At 39.0% G+C, this 13,412-nt stretch overlaps 1 protein-coding gene across 5 annotated transcripts in view; it reads right to left on the bottom strand.

The window, feature by feature from the left end:
• svild (supervillin d) overlaps window positions 1–13,412 on the bottom strand; it is a 50,685-nt gene that overhangs the window by 21,070 nt on the left and 16,203 nt on the right. For 4 of the 5 annotated variants that reach the window (XR_003445294.2, XM_027177532.2, XM_027177534.2 and 1 more), the window contains exons 3-7: window positions 10,003–10,037; window positions 6,104–6,165; window positions 5,040–5,164; window positions 2,728–2,818; window positions 393–826 (exon numbers count right to left, since the gene is read on the bottom strand). Coding sequence is in view for 4 of the 5 variants with exons in the window: in XM_027177532.2 (XP_027033333.2) it covers window positions 393–826; window positions 2,728–2,818; window positions 5,040–5,164; window positions 6,104–6,165; window positions 10,003–10,037 (747 nt within the window). In the remaining variant the exon portion in view is untranslated. The remainder of the gene's footprint in view (window positions 1–392; window positions 827–2,727; window positions 2,819–5,039; window positions 5,165–6,103; window positions 6,166–10,002; window positions 10,038–13,412) is intronic. The other variant, XM_027177535.2, reaches the window with a different exon arrangement.

Raw genomic sequence — 13,412 nt, 5'->3', positions numbered from 1 at the left:
AGAAAGTCTGAGAATAATTAAAATGATATATGTTAAATAATTTGTAGTATACTAAGACTTAAAGGACATCGCTAAACCTAAGAATTTGTATGATGTGCAATTTGAAAGTCCTGCAAATTAGCTTGTAGTACAAATGTTTGCATTTGAAGCACTTGTTATGCTGAAGAAATATATATATATATATATAATGTGCTGAAAAAGTGTTTTATTGTATAGGGAATTTATAATGTGTGAAAATTTATAAAGGAATCAAATGTATAAGGAATTTATAAAGGAATCAGTGTGAAATAGATAATAGAACATAAATTGTCAGTATTTAGTTTAGCAGCCACAGCTGTTAGAAACGATACACTATATTGTTTATCCCTTGGGAGATTAATATCCCATCATACCTCTGGTTGAAAGAGGAGCTCATGCTGCCATCCAGACTGCTGTCCAGCTCCTCGCTGTCCTCAGATGTACACAGAGATGGTGATCGGGGAGCATCGCTAGAGCTGCTGTTTCCCCTCTGCCTTAACTTTATCCCACCATTCACCTTTGTCTCCTCTTCTATCTCTTCTGTTCTTTCCTCCTGCTGCTTCTCTTCACTATCTTTGCCTTGAGCTTCACTTCTCTCTGGCGCAGGCTCAGCCTCCAAGCTTGCAGAGCGGCTCTTCTTTAGGATGCCCCTGAGGCCACATGAACCAGAGTCCTGCCTTAGCAAGCCTGCTGCAAGCACCTTAGGCTCCTGCTCCTCAACCTTCACAGTTGGAGTGGGGATTGAGTGGGGCTCCTCAATAACTGGAGCAAACGGTCTCTCACCAGCCACGAGTTCACTGACTAATGACTGAAAAATGACCATAGACAAGAACAAGACAACTTCAACAGCAAGTACTTGTGGTGGTGTTGGTGATGCTCCATGGTGTCCTTCTCAGGTCACCATATAATAAACTTTGTTTGCTAGATTAGGGTTGGTCCAAGGAGGATGTTTGGTAATGTAAGGATTTAACTGGAATATATATATTCAGAAAGTATTCAGACCCCTCGACTTTTTTCAATTTTGTATGCTATAGCCTGATACTTCTATCATTCAGAAGGATCAGGCTGCAACATAACAAAAATAAAAAAGTGAAGGGAGTCTGAATACTTTCCAAATGCACTGTATACTGTATATAGTGTGTGTGTGTGTGTGTGTGTGTGTGTGTGAGAGAGAGAGAGAGAGAGAGAGAGAGAGAGAGAGAGAGAGAGAGAGAGAGAGAGAGAGCGAGCAAAACAGAGGTAGGTATTATAAATAAATTATTACTTTTCAGTATTATTACGTAAATTACATAATTATATCAACATCCTCAGGTAAAACTAATAGAGCCTAACTCCCAGGTGTTCTTCACTCTCATAACTACACCCTTAATAATTCATACCACTTACTGAATTATGTGCTTTAAGATAAATAACGGATTAATAACCCAGTAGTGCTTCGGGCTTCTTACATGTTTACTATCTCTGTCAACTCTGTACAACACATGTCTGCTCAAATATGTCCAACAGGACAAAGAACAGATCTAGCAGTTCACCCCTCTGTGTAGAATCAAAGAGTGTGTTGTCTGTCAGAAACACACCCCATCTCCATTTCCTCCCTTTAACAGCCCCCAAATTCCCCATCCTGCCCTTTGCACTGGCCAGAGACAGAAAGTGGAAGGGAAAGGAAGAGCTGGGTATTTTTTTTCTTTATCAGCAGCCCCACCATACACACACCCTGAGGACAGAGAGAGGAATGCAGGGGCACGGTGACCCTGAGCCAGAGAGAATGAGAAATAAAAGGAAAGAGACACAGACTGGAAGCTATGAGATAAAAAGAGTCATATAATGTGTCTCACGTCTCTCTTTAAAAATCTGCATTTCAGTAGCAATCAGATATTTGTTAAATAGTGCAAACACAATGTAAATAAAGTCATTTAAAAATGGCCATAATATAATTGTGCATATTCATGTTGGAGTACAGCTTCAGGATTTTACTTTATGCTTTAAAAATTGTGCAACAAACAAAGGAGTACAACAAACAAGCGTTCGCTCTAAACCACAGCAACCCGATGTCTGTGAGCTCATGAATGAAGAAGAGGTCAGATAATGCTCCCCTCTGAGAATGTTCTACTGCCCTGGGATGCAGCATGAGCAGCAGTTTGAAAAAAATGCCATTGGCTGGCTTCATCTCAGATGAAGCATGTGTGACCCTTCCCTACTCCCTGTCTGTAGCATGACAAGGAACATTGACTGGTGGGTGTGGGAATTGGAAGGTTAACAAGTTGGGGAGAAAATAAAGGAAAATTTAAAATTTTATAAATGGCAAAAAGAATAAAAATCCTGGTCTGTTTTGTTGCAGCAACAATAAAAATCCATCTTGAAGGGTATCTGTGGTAGAGCATTATGATGTAGTTTATTGTGGCAAACAAAAAAGGCTAAAGAATTAAGGATTCTTAATGGATCTAATATGGTTCTTTGGGGAACTATGAAAAGTTTTCCTTTGATATTATTACTGAAAATGATGTTTTCTAGCAGTCTGAAGTACGATACTATTATAAACCACTCAGTTATCAAGTTGTCTCATGCATCATGATTGCTTCGTCATACAATAGTCTATTCTTGGTCTGCTACTACTACTACTACTACTACTACTACTACTACTACTACTACTCCACTAACACTGCTACAGAAACAATAAAACAATCCCACCTAGTGTACACTTACACTTACCTTTTCCGCTTCATCCTTTACTTCCATCTTCTCACTGCCCTTCTCTCCATCTGGCTCCTCTTCCCCGGCTGATGAAGACAGCAAGGACTGACTGCAACAAAAACCATGGCAAGAAATGAAAAAGCTTTTTAAACAGTAAACTGAAGAAAAAGTCAGCTCTGTTTTGCAAAAGTAATTTAGTTATCCTAAAGACAGCATGTTGCATCATTGTTTTTTCCCCCTTAAATTTGTGGTCTACATGAAATGCATAACTTAAACCACATGCTGTATGTCTACAAGCGAAGGGACTGAATGAACACAGAGACTTTGTAGTTTGTAACGTTTCTGAGAGGAGTTGCCTTGGAGAGACAAGTTAATCAGCGTGAATGTTTACACACATTAAATGTGAGTCATGATGGCATCCGCTGCCAATAGAACAAAAGTAAAAAAGAACAGCAGCCCAAATTAAAGTACCCCCCTTCAGACACACACACATATATGCACAAACACACACACAAGCACACACACACGCACACGCACACACAAAGCCCAAACCATCCATTCTGACAGTTTCCTGCCATAATTCACATGATAACAGAACACACCCCACCAGTACATCATTGTCAGAGGTAATACATGCACAGCTGTAAATACACACCCACATATCACTTTATCAGCTGTAACAGATACTGACGCCAGTATAAAGAGCTCTGCTGACTATATATATATATATATCCTTTTGTGTTCATCCTGAATGACTGTTAGCTAAAAGAGTTAGTATTTAAAGCCGGCTTTATGTTTAACAGGGTTTACTGTACAGTCCTTCTGACCGAGATGGTAAATCCTACTGTATATTTATATTTTTTATATTAATGGTGGTGTTGTTTAGATCTCATTTACATTTGTAGTCTTTTATTTGCATTATACTCCTGTCATCAGAGGCCATGATGTACAATATGACCTCCTTCAACAATGTTGTGGTACAAACACAATTACCGCACAATATAACAATAAGGAATTTTTGTTAAAAGCTAGTTTTGGAAATGAATTTAAACTTGTTTAGAATATAACTTTTAGTGCTTCATTGTAATAATTAGCTAAATGTTTTTAAGTCCTATAGCCTCAATTGCTCAGTTGTATAAAATGAGATAAAATGTAAGTCGCTCTGGATAAGTTTAATTGCTGTAAATGTAAATTTAAATGTAAATGTATAGCCTCATTTGGGAGTTGCCTATGAGTCTTGAACAGAGTCCAAGACCACTGTACCATCAGGCCTTGTCAGGACTCAGCCGGGACTTTGGCCTTGTGCCTTTTGTTTATGTTCTGTGTCCACGTGTCTGCCCCGCCCTTGTCTCTTCCTCCCTGCTTCTGCACACCTGGTCCTTATGTGTTTTAATTTTGTTATGTATTTAACTGTGAATCCTCGTTTTCGGTTTGTCGTGTCTGTGTTTCATGTTTTTTTTTAGTTATTAAACCTGTTTTTCTTTTACGCTATCCCGCGCTCGTGACAGGCCTATCACATAGTGGATAAGAAAATGCATTCAGTGTATGCAACTGTCCATGAAATGCAGGCTCACATTTATGCTTATTAACTAGCTTTAATCAGCTATTGGTTATTAACCTGAAAACTGCTATAATGCAACACAAAAACCCTACGATTATCGAATAAATATGCATAAACATTAATCCACTGGAATTGCTTAATAAACTTAATAAACTTAGTTGACAGCTTGGAATAACCTTTTTGTATAGTGTACTGCAGAGCTGGATAAATAAAACGAAGACACATTGTATTTCAGTTTTTTAGAGTCCCATTTGGCTTCGCTGGCGCCAATCAAGCAATGCAGGCAAGCTCAGTATTTCAGATTGCAGAACAGTTAAAGAGACAGAGCAGATTTCCTTTCCTGTGCTGCAATGAGAACCAGACAAGCAAGCATTCTCTGACTCAGCTTCTAGTATGGCTCCCGAGTAGAGAGTGCCAATCATTTCCTGAAATGTCATTACCTCACATGTCATTATCTCGTAAGAGACATCGAGGACGACTCGGAAAAAGAAACAGGCTACATCTGGCTTCAGAGAGATGCCTATCGCTCAGGAATTCTGCAAGAAGCTGCTATAATAGTAACCCATGATTAAACCTAAGCTACATAAGAGGAAGGACAGATAAAGGACCACAGGGGGTAATGGACCACAATTCCTTGGATTGTATGACTAAGGACCGTATGAGCTTTTAAAGAGATGTGGAATGCCACAAATCAGCTCTCAGTACCAAAATCAACACAAATCAGTCAGTATGAAGGTTTTTGGGCCAGGTTACATGCTCTTTTACTTACCTGGCTTTAGCTGGCCTGTCCTGAGTGCTGACTGGCTCTGTTTGTCTGTTGGCATGACGATCCTCCTGTATGGCTTCCTCTAAGATGTTCTTTGAGCTGGACGAGATATCAGCTGTCGCTGAATTCTAGTATAAAAACAGAAAGAGAGAGAAAGCCAGAGACAGGAAATATATTAAAGAAAGGATGGAACAACGGGTACTTTCCACATCAAAACAAACCTCCAGAGTTGGGCCATTCAAATAGCCATTCAGTCTAAGGATTTAAAAAAAAAGACCCTACTCAGCCATACTGGGCATAGCAAGAGGAACACAGCAGGGCTTCCAAGAGATAGAACAACCCCCAAAACACACACACACACACACACACACACACCATGGGAAAAAACTAAATCTTAAGCTGAATGAGAGTAAGTGGCGGTTAAAAAAGGGTAAAGAGATCGGGAAGAGTGAATCATGGTGGAGTAATTTATAAAAAGGGACAGAAAAAGATAGAGAAAGGAAAAAGGAGAACCTCTTAGTTTTTTGTGTAGAGAAAACATGTTCAAAATGCTTTAAAAAAGCACTACTTTGTTTTCCAAGTGTAAATCCAATACTCCAGAGGTTGACGAATAAGATCCCCAAAAGTCTAGTATGAAGACTTTAGCTTCATCCAACTGTAACAGCCAAAATAGTCATCTGGAGTAAATGCACATATCTTTAAAAAGGATTTATGGGGTTTTGCACTGATAATCCAAAAAAAGCTGTAATAAAGGCCAGACATTGTTCTAAAAAATATCTGGATATGGAAACTTACCAATACTTATACACTATACACTCATGTGAAAGTCTTCTAATGACTCATAATGTTAGCATTTTGTGGAACTGATGACAAAAATAAATTTATGTATGAAACCTGCCATCTATAATTTCTCTGATAAATGAGCTTGATTGACGCTGAAGTTCTTCCTGATAAACAAAGCAGTATGAATATAATGAAGGGCTAATTAAGGCAGGAGCGGAAGAGAGCAGGATGTCAGAAGAAGAACCGTAAGGAACTGCAGCTCTGAGCAAAGTCCATTCACTTACGTTACAGCGAGACATCCCTGCTGACGCACTTGTCTTAAAGCTGTCAGCTTCTTTATCATCAGCTGCAGACACACAAAGAAAAACAGAAGAATGTTATGCTGCTGTTTTATCAAAATTCTTTTTGTATGATGCAAATCTATAAGGAAATATGTGACAATGATCAGTTTTCGTGTGTCGGTGCAGCAAATATTTAAAAAGAATTTGTTAGCAGTAATGCAGGTAGAAGAGTAGCAAGTGTAAAAAGGAATATATCAATATTATCATGGGTACAATTCAAGGTACAATAGTGCTCATTTTTAACGGTTTCGCTCACAAGTACTGCTCTACGTGCTCACATTGGTCGTCCTAGTAGTCTCTATTAAAGATGGTGTTTATCTGCTATACATAAGATCCTAAATCTCTGGTAGTTTTTTCAACTGACTCAGTGACAAATGGTACAAGACTGTCTTTTCTGTCTCCTATTGTGTTTTTGTTACTGTTTAATCATGTAAGTGTTTGAATATGTGATGTGATATTTAATAGGATTTGATAGCCTTTTTTATTGAATCTATTACATATAATGCTATGATGTTTATACCTCTGGTGTATATACTGAATCAACTGCTTGGCTCACATTTAAAAGCAAGAATCATGTTGGTTGTTTTTGATTGAACCTGCCACGGTTATGGTTCGATTCCCGGGAAGGGAACCAACCCAACCACTGGGGGTTGCACAAGCTGGTGCACTGTCAGTACCGATCCCAAGCCAGAGAGAAATGGGATAGGACGGGCATGCAAAGTAAATCCTGTGCCAAATCAAATATGCATGTCAATAATTTGCTGTGACATCCACTAACATAGGCAGCTGAATGGAGGTAAACAATAAAATTTATATTAGAGTGCTATAAATCATAATCATCTAAAAAAATCGATGGTAAGGAAAGCTTAATTTAAAGCTTAAAAGTGCTTGTTATTCAGTAACACAAGTGAAAATTGAGTATAAAAATCCTGCTGCTCTGACAGATGTCTGCTGCCACACTCCATTGTGTTGTTCCACCTACATCAATACAGACATATTCCTTTCTTACCATGAAAATAGTAAATAAAAGAACTTACACCTTAACATATTAATATTGGCTTCCGCTGTTTTGCTACAGGTTTATGCTTGAACAAAAATAAGACCCCTGTTGTTTTTAGGAAACTGGATCTCTGATGTAAAAGTCTGTGGGAGTTGCACACTTGGGTGCACTGTTCAAAAATTAATAAGTGAGTGAGCAGGTGATAAGTGAGGTGAGGCGAAGCTGGTCATTCTTCCAAAGTCTAATTTTATGGCATAGGGTTTAGTCTATATTTATGTTCATAGTCATTAAATTACTATTTTAACAATATACTGTGAAGCCAGTGCGAAAATATAACAGCTGTACTGTGAATGACATACAAGCTAAAACTATACAGGCCATTTGGAAGCAGCTGTGAAAGATTAGAAGGTACAGATCCAGCTGTGCGTACGTGTGTGAGTGTGTTCTGCGTGGGAACGTCCTGTCCCACACCAGATGCCCGTGAGATTGTGTGGATAGGGAGCTGCAGTGGCCCTGAGGGTTAGCCAGTGTTTCATAGGTGCTGGGATTAGTCTTGATTGCTCCTGCTGAGACAGCTGAAAACTGACTGATGGGAATATCACATCTCCTCCCCAGAGATGTGAAACATCATGCATTCAATTCGTACCGAAATTCACAGCTATACTTTCATCTTTCTCGTTCGGTCTCTCCATACTTTCATTCTTTGTAATGAAAATGTATGTGCTGAGTTAGCAGTCCCCATCCTGTAGGCGATATTTTCCACCGACTTCGCTACAGTGGAACAGATGAGTGGTGTGCGAGTCTCAGAAGAGTTTCTGCATCCAAACTGTTAGCCAGACCGACTGAGGAGGGGATTCCCAAGCAGCAGGCCAGCATGCAACGCTATAATATCTTTCCCTATTTATCAACTTCACCAAACCAACATGAGTGAGAGTGTGAATGGGAAAAGGTTATCACATACCAAGCATATGATTAAGAACATTTGCCAACCATAACTGACTGAGGATCTCTTCTTCTTTTTATTCGTTCGTCCTACACCTGAAGAATGTGACAGGAAATGGCTTGGCGGAAGTCCAGGGGTAACAAAATAAATGAAAATCTTTTTGCTGAAATGGCTTTTAACCACTTGTCCTCACTGGGCACTGAGTCTCACAACAAATCAGTATAAAAGTCACAGCACCCAGAGCTCTAATACTATTGGGAAAATTCATGATTTCCCACATCGTTCTCAGTGTTTCAGTTTTTCACTCTCACTAAGCCATAGCCTTAGTTTGTCCCATGTTTAGTTGATGTGTTTCTGGTTTTCTGTGTTCTCTTCCTAGCCTATGATAATCTGTTTCCTGACCTTTGATTGTTTTTCGGTTTCAACCTGACCTTGTGTTTTGGACTGTTTTCCACTATATTTATTAAAGCCTCTGTGAATCTGCCACATGACAAGAATATATGCTAATATACTGTATATTCAAGCTGTTCTGGTAGCTTGTGATGTACAGTATCAACACCTTACTAACACTCATGTTGTTGTTGTTTTTTACCTGTAACTCTGTTTCTTACCTGTATGATCCAGAGCCGAATTATTGTCATAATACTTCGACTTAGTATACAGCTTAGTTCATACAAACAAATGTACTGGTTTCACATCTCTGTCAATTTTCTTTTACAAGCTATAGTTTAAAATGAGTACAGGTTGAGAAATATTACAAAACTGAGTGTGTGTCTGCTCTGTGCTTCAGAATTGCTCTGCAAAGCCATTTTGTATCACTCACACTCATAAACTGTACTACTCATAAAGGCTTGTCTTTTGTGATTACTGTTGTATCATCGGATTGCGGATGAAGCCTACACAGCATGGACCTCAGCTACTGTATGACACCATCTGACTCAAAGATTGGTTTTGTAACTTGAAGATTTGTCAAGATTTGTCATTTTGTCCTTGCAAGTCTGTTGAAATGTGTAGGGATTTAATCCTAGTAACATGCTGGCTTCCTGCTCACATGGAACAGCATTTTGGCTCACTGAAAACAGAGCCCGCTGCGATGTGTAGAAATTAAAAAACGTTTTAATGTATTCACTGTTTTTTATATGGATGGGGAAAATGTCAGTGCCTTCACGGTAACATCACGGTGACGTCACAACACCAGCCTGTTGGGTTTTTTAGCATGTGTTATTAATATGCTAGGTTTGTTGTCTGGAATTTCTTATTTGACATCATGTTTAAAATGTAATTTCACATTATTAGATTATTTCACCCTCACTCAAAGACGTCAGGATATGACGCACGCTGTGCTTCACCTGGCTCCACTGTTCTCACGTTACAATCCCAACCAATTTACATTTAGCCTCCTCTACTATGCAGATCCTAACATTATTCTTAGGACTCACAGCAGATAACAACATGCTCTCAGAGAGCTTTTGTGCTCGTGTTAGGCTTTTCAAATCGTTTTTGGGTGAATGGAGATATTTTGTCAAACATTTAAAAAATGGCGGGTTTCAAACAAAACTGAAACATATCAAGGGCGTGTTTTTACAGACTAATCACAGGAGCAAATTTAAAAGATCACCTGGGATCCCTGGTGATAACTACATGTGACATATAAACCTCCGGTAACCATTTGGAAGGTGTTTGTGAAGTGTGTATCTGTGTGTGTGTGTGTGTATGTGTGTGTGGACATTAATTTCATGCCATTCTAAATCATATCTGGGGCTTCACGTTTCAGCTGTGTGCTATGACAGGATGCTGCTGTTCCTTCTCTGGATTCTGGGAGCACAGCAACTTGAGAAAAGGAAGGAGAGAAAAGAATGACAAAGGCCCCATTGAAGGGGCTTGGGGAAAGTAACTTACCCTGTGGCGGTTTGACTTCCTCTGTGCTCAGCAGACTGTGAAAGAGAGAGTCAGAGCTGTGAGAAAACAATACATCACATGACGCAATTCCACCTGAAATCCCCCGTCTGTCTGTTATGTGAGGAATCCGCTCTCTGCCCTAGTTAAATACATGATAATACATTGCATGATAAAGATCTGTCTCTCCATAGATGTATTTGAAGTAAAACTATTCGCAGATGTGGCCAGTGAGAATTAGATTGCACTACAATAAGACTTTTTTAGCGTGTGTTTAGAACTAGACTGCTAGATCAATCCCTGAAGGCAGAGAGACATCCAACAGAAACGGCACACGATTGAGAGCAGATGCCTGCTTTGATTAAAATATACACATTACATAAGCGAAACAAATTAAACAGGCAGGAACAAAGTCAAGAAGACGTGTGTCAATAACACACGCAAATCAGGATACTCTCGCAAAATGACAAAACAGGAAACTCCACATCATAAACAGAAATGCCACATACTTATTACAGCATCTACAACACGGTGAGGCAAACCTGATTCCTAACAAAGCATAACATAACGTGACTAAACACAGTCACAGCCGTTTCCCTTTCCCAGAACATCTGACTTCTCGGGCGCTTCCCAAAGTCACTGTGAGAGGATTTACCAGAATGATGTCCGCACTTGGCGGATGTAATTACTGACAAATCATGTAAACATGCTCACGTGTCCGTTTGTGAGAAGCAGAAAGAAAATATCAAAGGTTTCCAACAAAGAAGCCCATTAGGAAACCAGGTTCCTGGACATTTGAGAAGTTTTGAAACTTTTTCATTGACCAGGTTGTGTCTTCGTTCCTGGGTCACAGTTCCAAGAACCTTTTGGTTCCTGTGACATTTCTGATAATCCTGGTTTTAGTGCTAATAACAAAAAGTGAATTCTAAAATGTGTTTTGTATCAAAAGTAATGTGGCCTGACAAGCAAAGTGGAAACTTTCCACAGCACTTTTGTTTGAACACATGTAGGGAGTCACATGACTGAGAAACACGTCACACGAGTCTGTTTTGTACATTGTTCTGGTGACATGTTGCTTGTGGCAAGAAGCAACAAATGTTGTTTTTTTGTTTGTTTGTTTTTTGTGTGCTTCAGTCTCACAAAGCTGTTTCTGCTTTCTTGTATGTTGAAATTATATAATCCTTGTGTTGTTCTACATAAAAGTCACTCTTTTTAGTTTCTAAACTCTTATTCCTTAAAAATGTTCACAGAGTGTAAGGATGTAAACAAATGCTAGTATATAATCTGGAATGAATATGATATTGTGTCTTAATTTGGCACAAAAAAACAGATATGAATAAAAGCCTAGATGTAGCATGCAGACGGGGTTCCCACATAACGCAAAGAAAAGTCAGGAGGTTTTTACTTTTTAGCCATCTGTGAAGATCTCTGATTCATTTTCAAAGTAAATGCTGGTCAGTGTCAGACTGCTTTAAACGATCCTACTAGCTTGTTTGCTATGTAAACAGAACCAAGCAAATGTGCAAGAAAATAATATGCATTCTTAAAAAGAATGTAAAAGACCATGATGCGTTCAGAATTCATCTGAATACTGATAGAAATATACTGAGCACTAAACACAAACAGATCCATATAGTCACATTGTGTTAGACTCTCAGTGAATACACACCTATTCTCCACTGTGAACACAAGTGGAACATGTGTGTGGGCCAATCCTGCTACTTCACACTACACAAGTGTGTTTGACCTCCTGACTCAGGCCCTTTGAGAGCTATAACCGATCTACTGATGAACCTTTAGCCTTGACGTTAAACTGGGACTGTCTGCCAGACCTCTCAGAGCGAGGTCAAAAATCTGCACGCACACTGACCAACAAACCCAAAAAGAGTGAAAAAAGAGTCAGAGGAGGAGAAGAGCAAAGAGTGAGAAATGAATAAATCAATACAGACAGTCTACAGATCAGATATTGTAGTATGTAAAAAGGACAAAAATAAATCATACCACTAGTACACTAGGAAATACAGAGCATGTACAGTGGCATGCTCTCGAATTCATCACCCAAATATCATTTCCTTGAATTCACTACAGCTTTGACATCCTCATACTGTGTTACACCACATTTGAAGCTGTTCTTTCGTGTACCGGATATGAGCCAGTGTCAAAATATCCATGCTTTGCTTTGCTCAAACGTGTTGCAAAAGACCTTATAATACAAGTGCTCTGTGTGTTATCACTGCACTGGACAGATTCCCATGAAGCTCAAAAAGGTGCAAAACAACCTGGGGCCATTAATGTGTAAACACAGAGCAGAAGGTAAAAACAAAAAAGAAAGGCTAGCCTGACAGTTAACTGTTGAACCACCAGTTGCATTACAGTAAGAGGATCTCTGTGCTATTGCTAAGCACAGACAAACGATTTGTATTATACACAGACACGGATCGTAAACACAACACTGAGAAATAAGTCTGGAGCCGAACACAGGCTTCCAAGCTTTTGTGGCATATCAAATAGCACCTTATAGCTGATACTGTAGAATTTAGTGGTAAACAAAATTCGGTTGGTATGACTTTATCCTTCCATAAATGATGTACAATTTGTTGCATTCTTTTTTCTGACAAAAAAACCTTTGTCACAATACAGAAGAAACCTGCGTCAACAGATACACATAAGTTGAGCATTCTTCTCGTGTCTCGAGTCACATGATCACGGTATAGTCTAGTGGAGTGTCACATGATCACAGTTTAGTCTTCTATGTATTCTAGCTATGTGGTTTGGGACCTTGAATTCTGCCTTCACAAATCACAAATGTATGAAAACACAGTGATAAAGATGTTACTAGGCTTGAACAATGCGCTACATCACAAGGTCTCATCGATTGAATAACAAGGCAGACTAGCAGCGAAGTCTTTCATGTCTATAATGCTCTACTGTGACCCTCAATAACCTTTACAGTTCTGACATTTGTCATTTTTTGTAACTTGCACTTTGACTGGATCATGTTTGCTGACGCTAGCATTATTGTCCTTCTAAAAGTATTTTGGGGAAAAAAAAGATGATAAACAATCAACATTACACTGATGACAATATTTAAATACTGTTAAATATACATTACAGGACGATCATTTTAAATAACAGTGGAGCACAGAGTCAGCCATGATACAGCTCCCCTGAAGAAGAAATGGTTAAGGGACCATGATTCTCTGATCAACAACCAAGAGCTCATGTGTGTCTTATCACTAGGGAGCTACTGTATTTGTTCTGTTCACCTAACAAAACTGTTGCTGAGAAGAATCTACAGTCAGGGCTAGAAAGAAATCAGGCCCAGACTCACTTCTTTTTTACCAGTCTGTGTATTAATCTTGATGGTTCTGTTCTGTTTACTATCATAAAGTAAAAAAAAAAAATCTTTAAGA

The sequence above is a fragment of the Tachysurus fulvidraco genome, chromosome 8, assembly GCF_022655615.1.
Source record: "Tachysurus fulvidraco isolate hzauxx_2018 chromosome 8, HZAU_PFXX_2.0, whole genome shotgun sequence".
Classification (NCBI taxonomy): Eukaryota; Metazoa; Chordata; class Actinopteri; order Siluriformes; family Bagridae; genus Tachysurus; species Tachysurus fulvidraco.
This window is presented reverse-complemented; position numbering and strand designations above follow the sequence as displayed.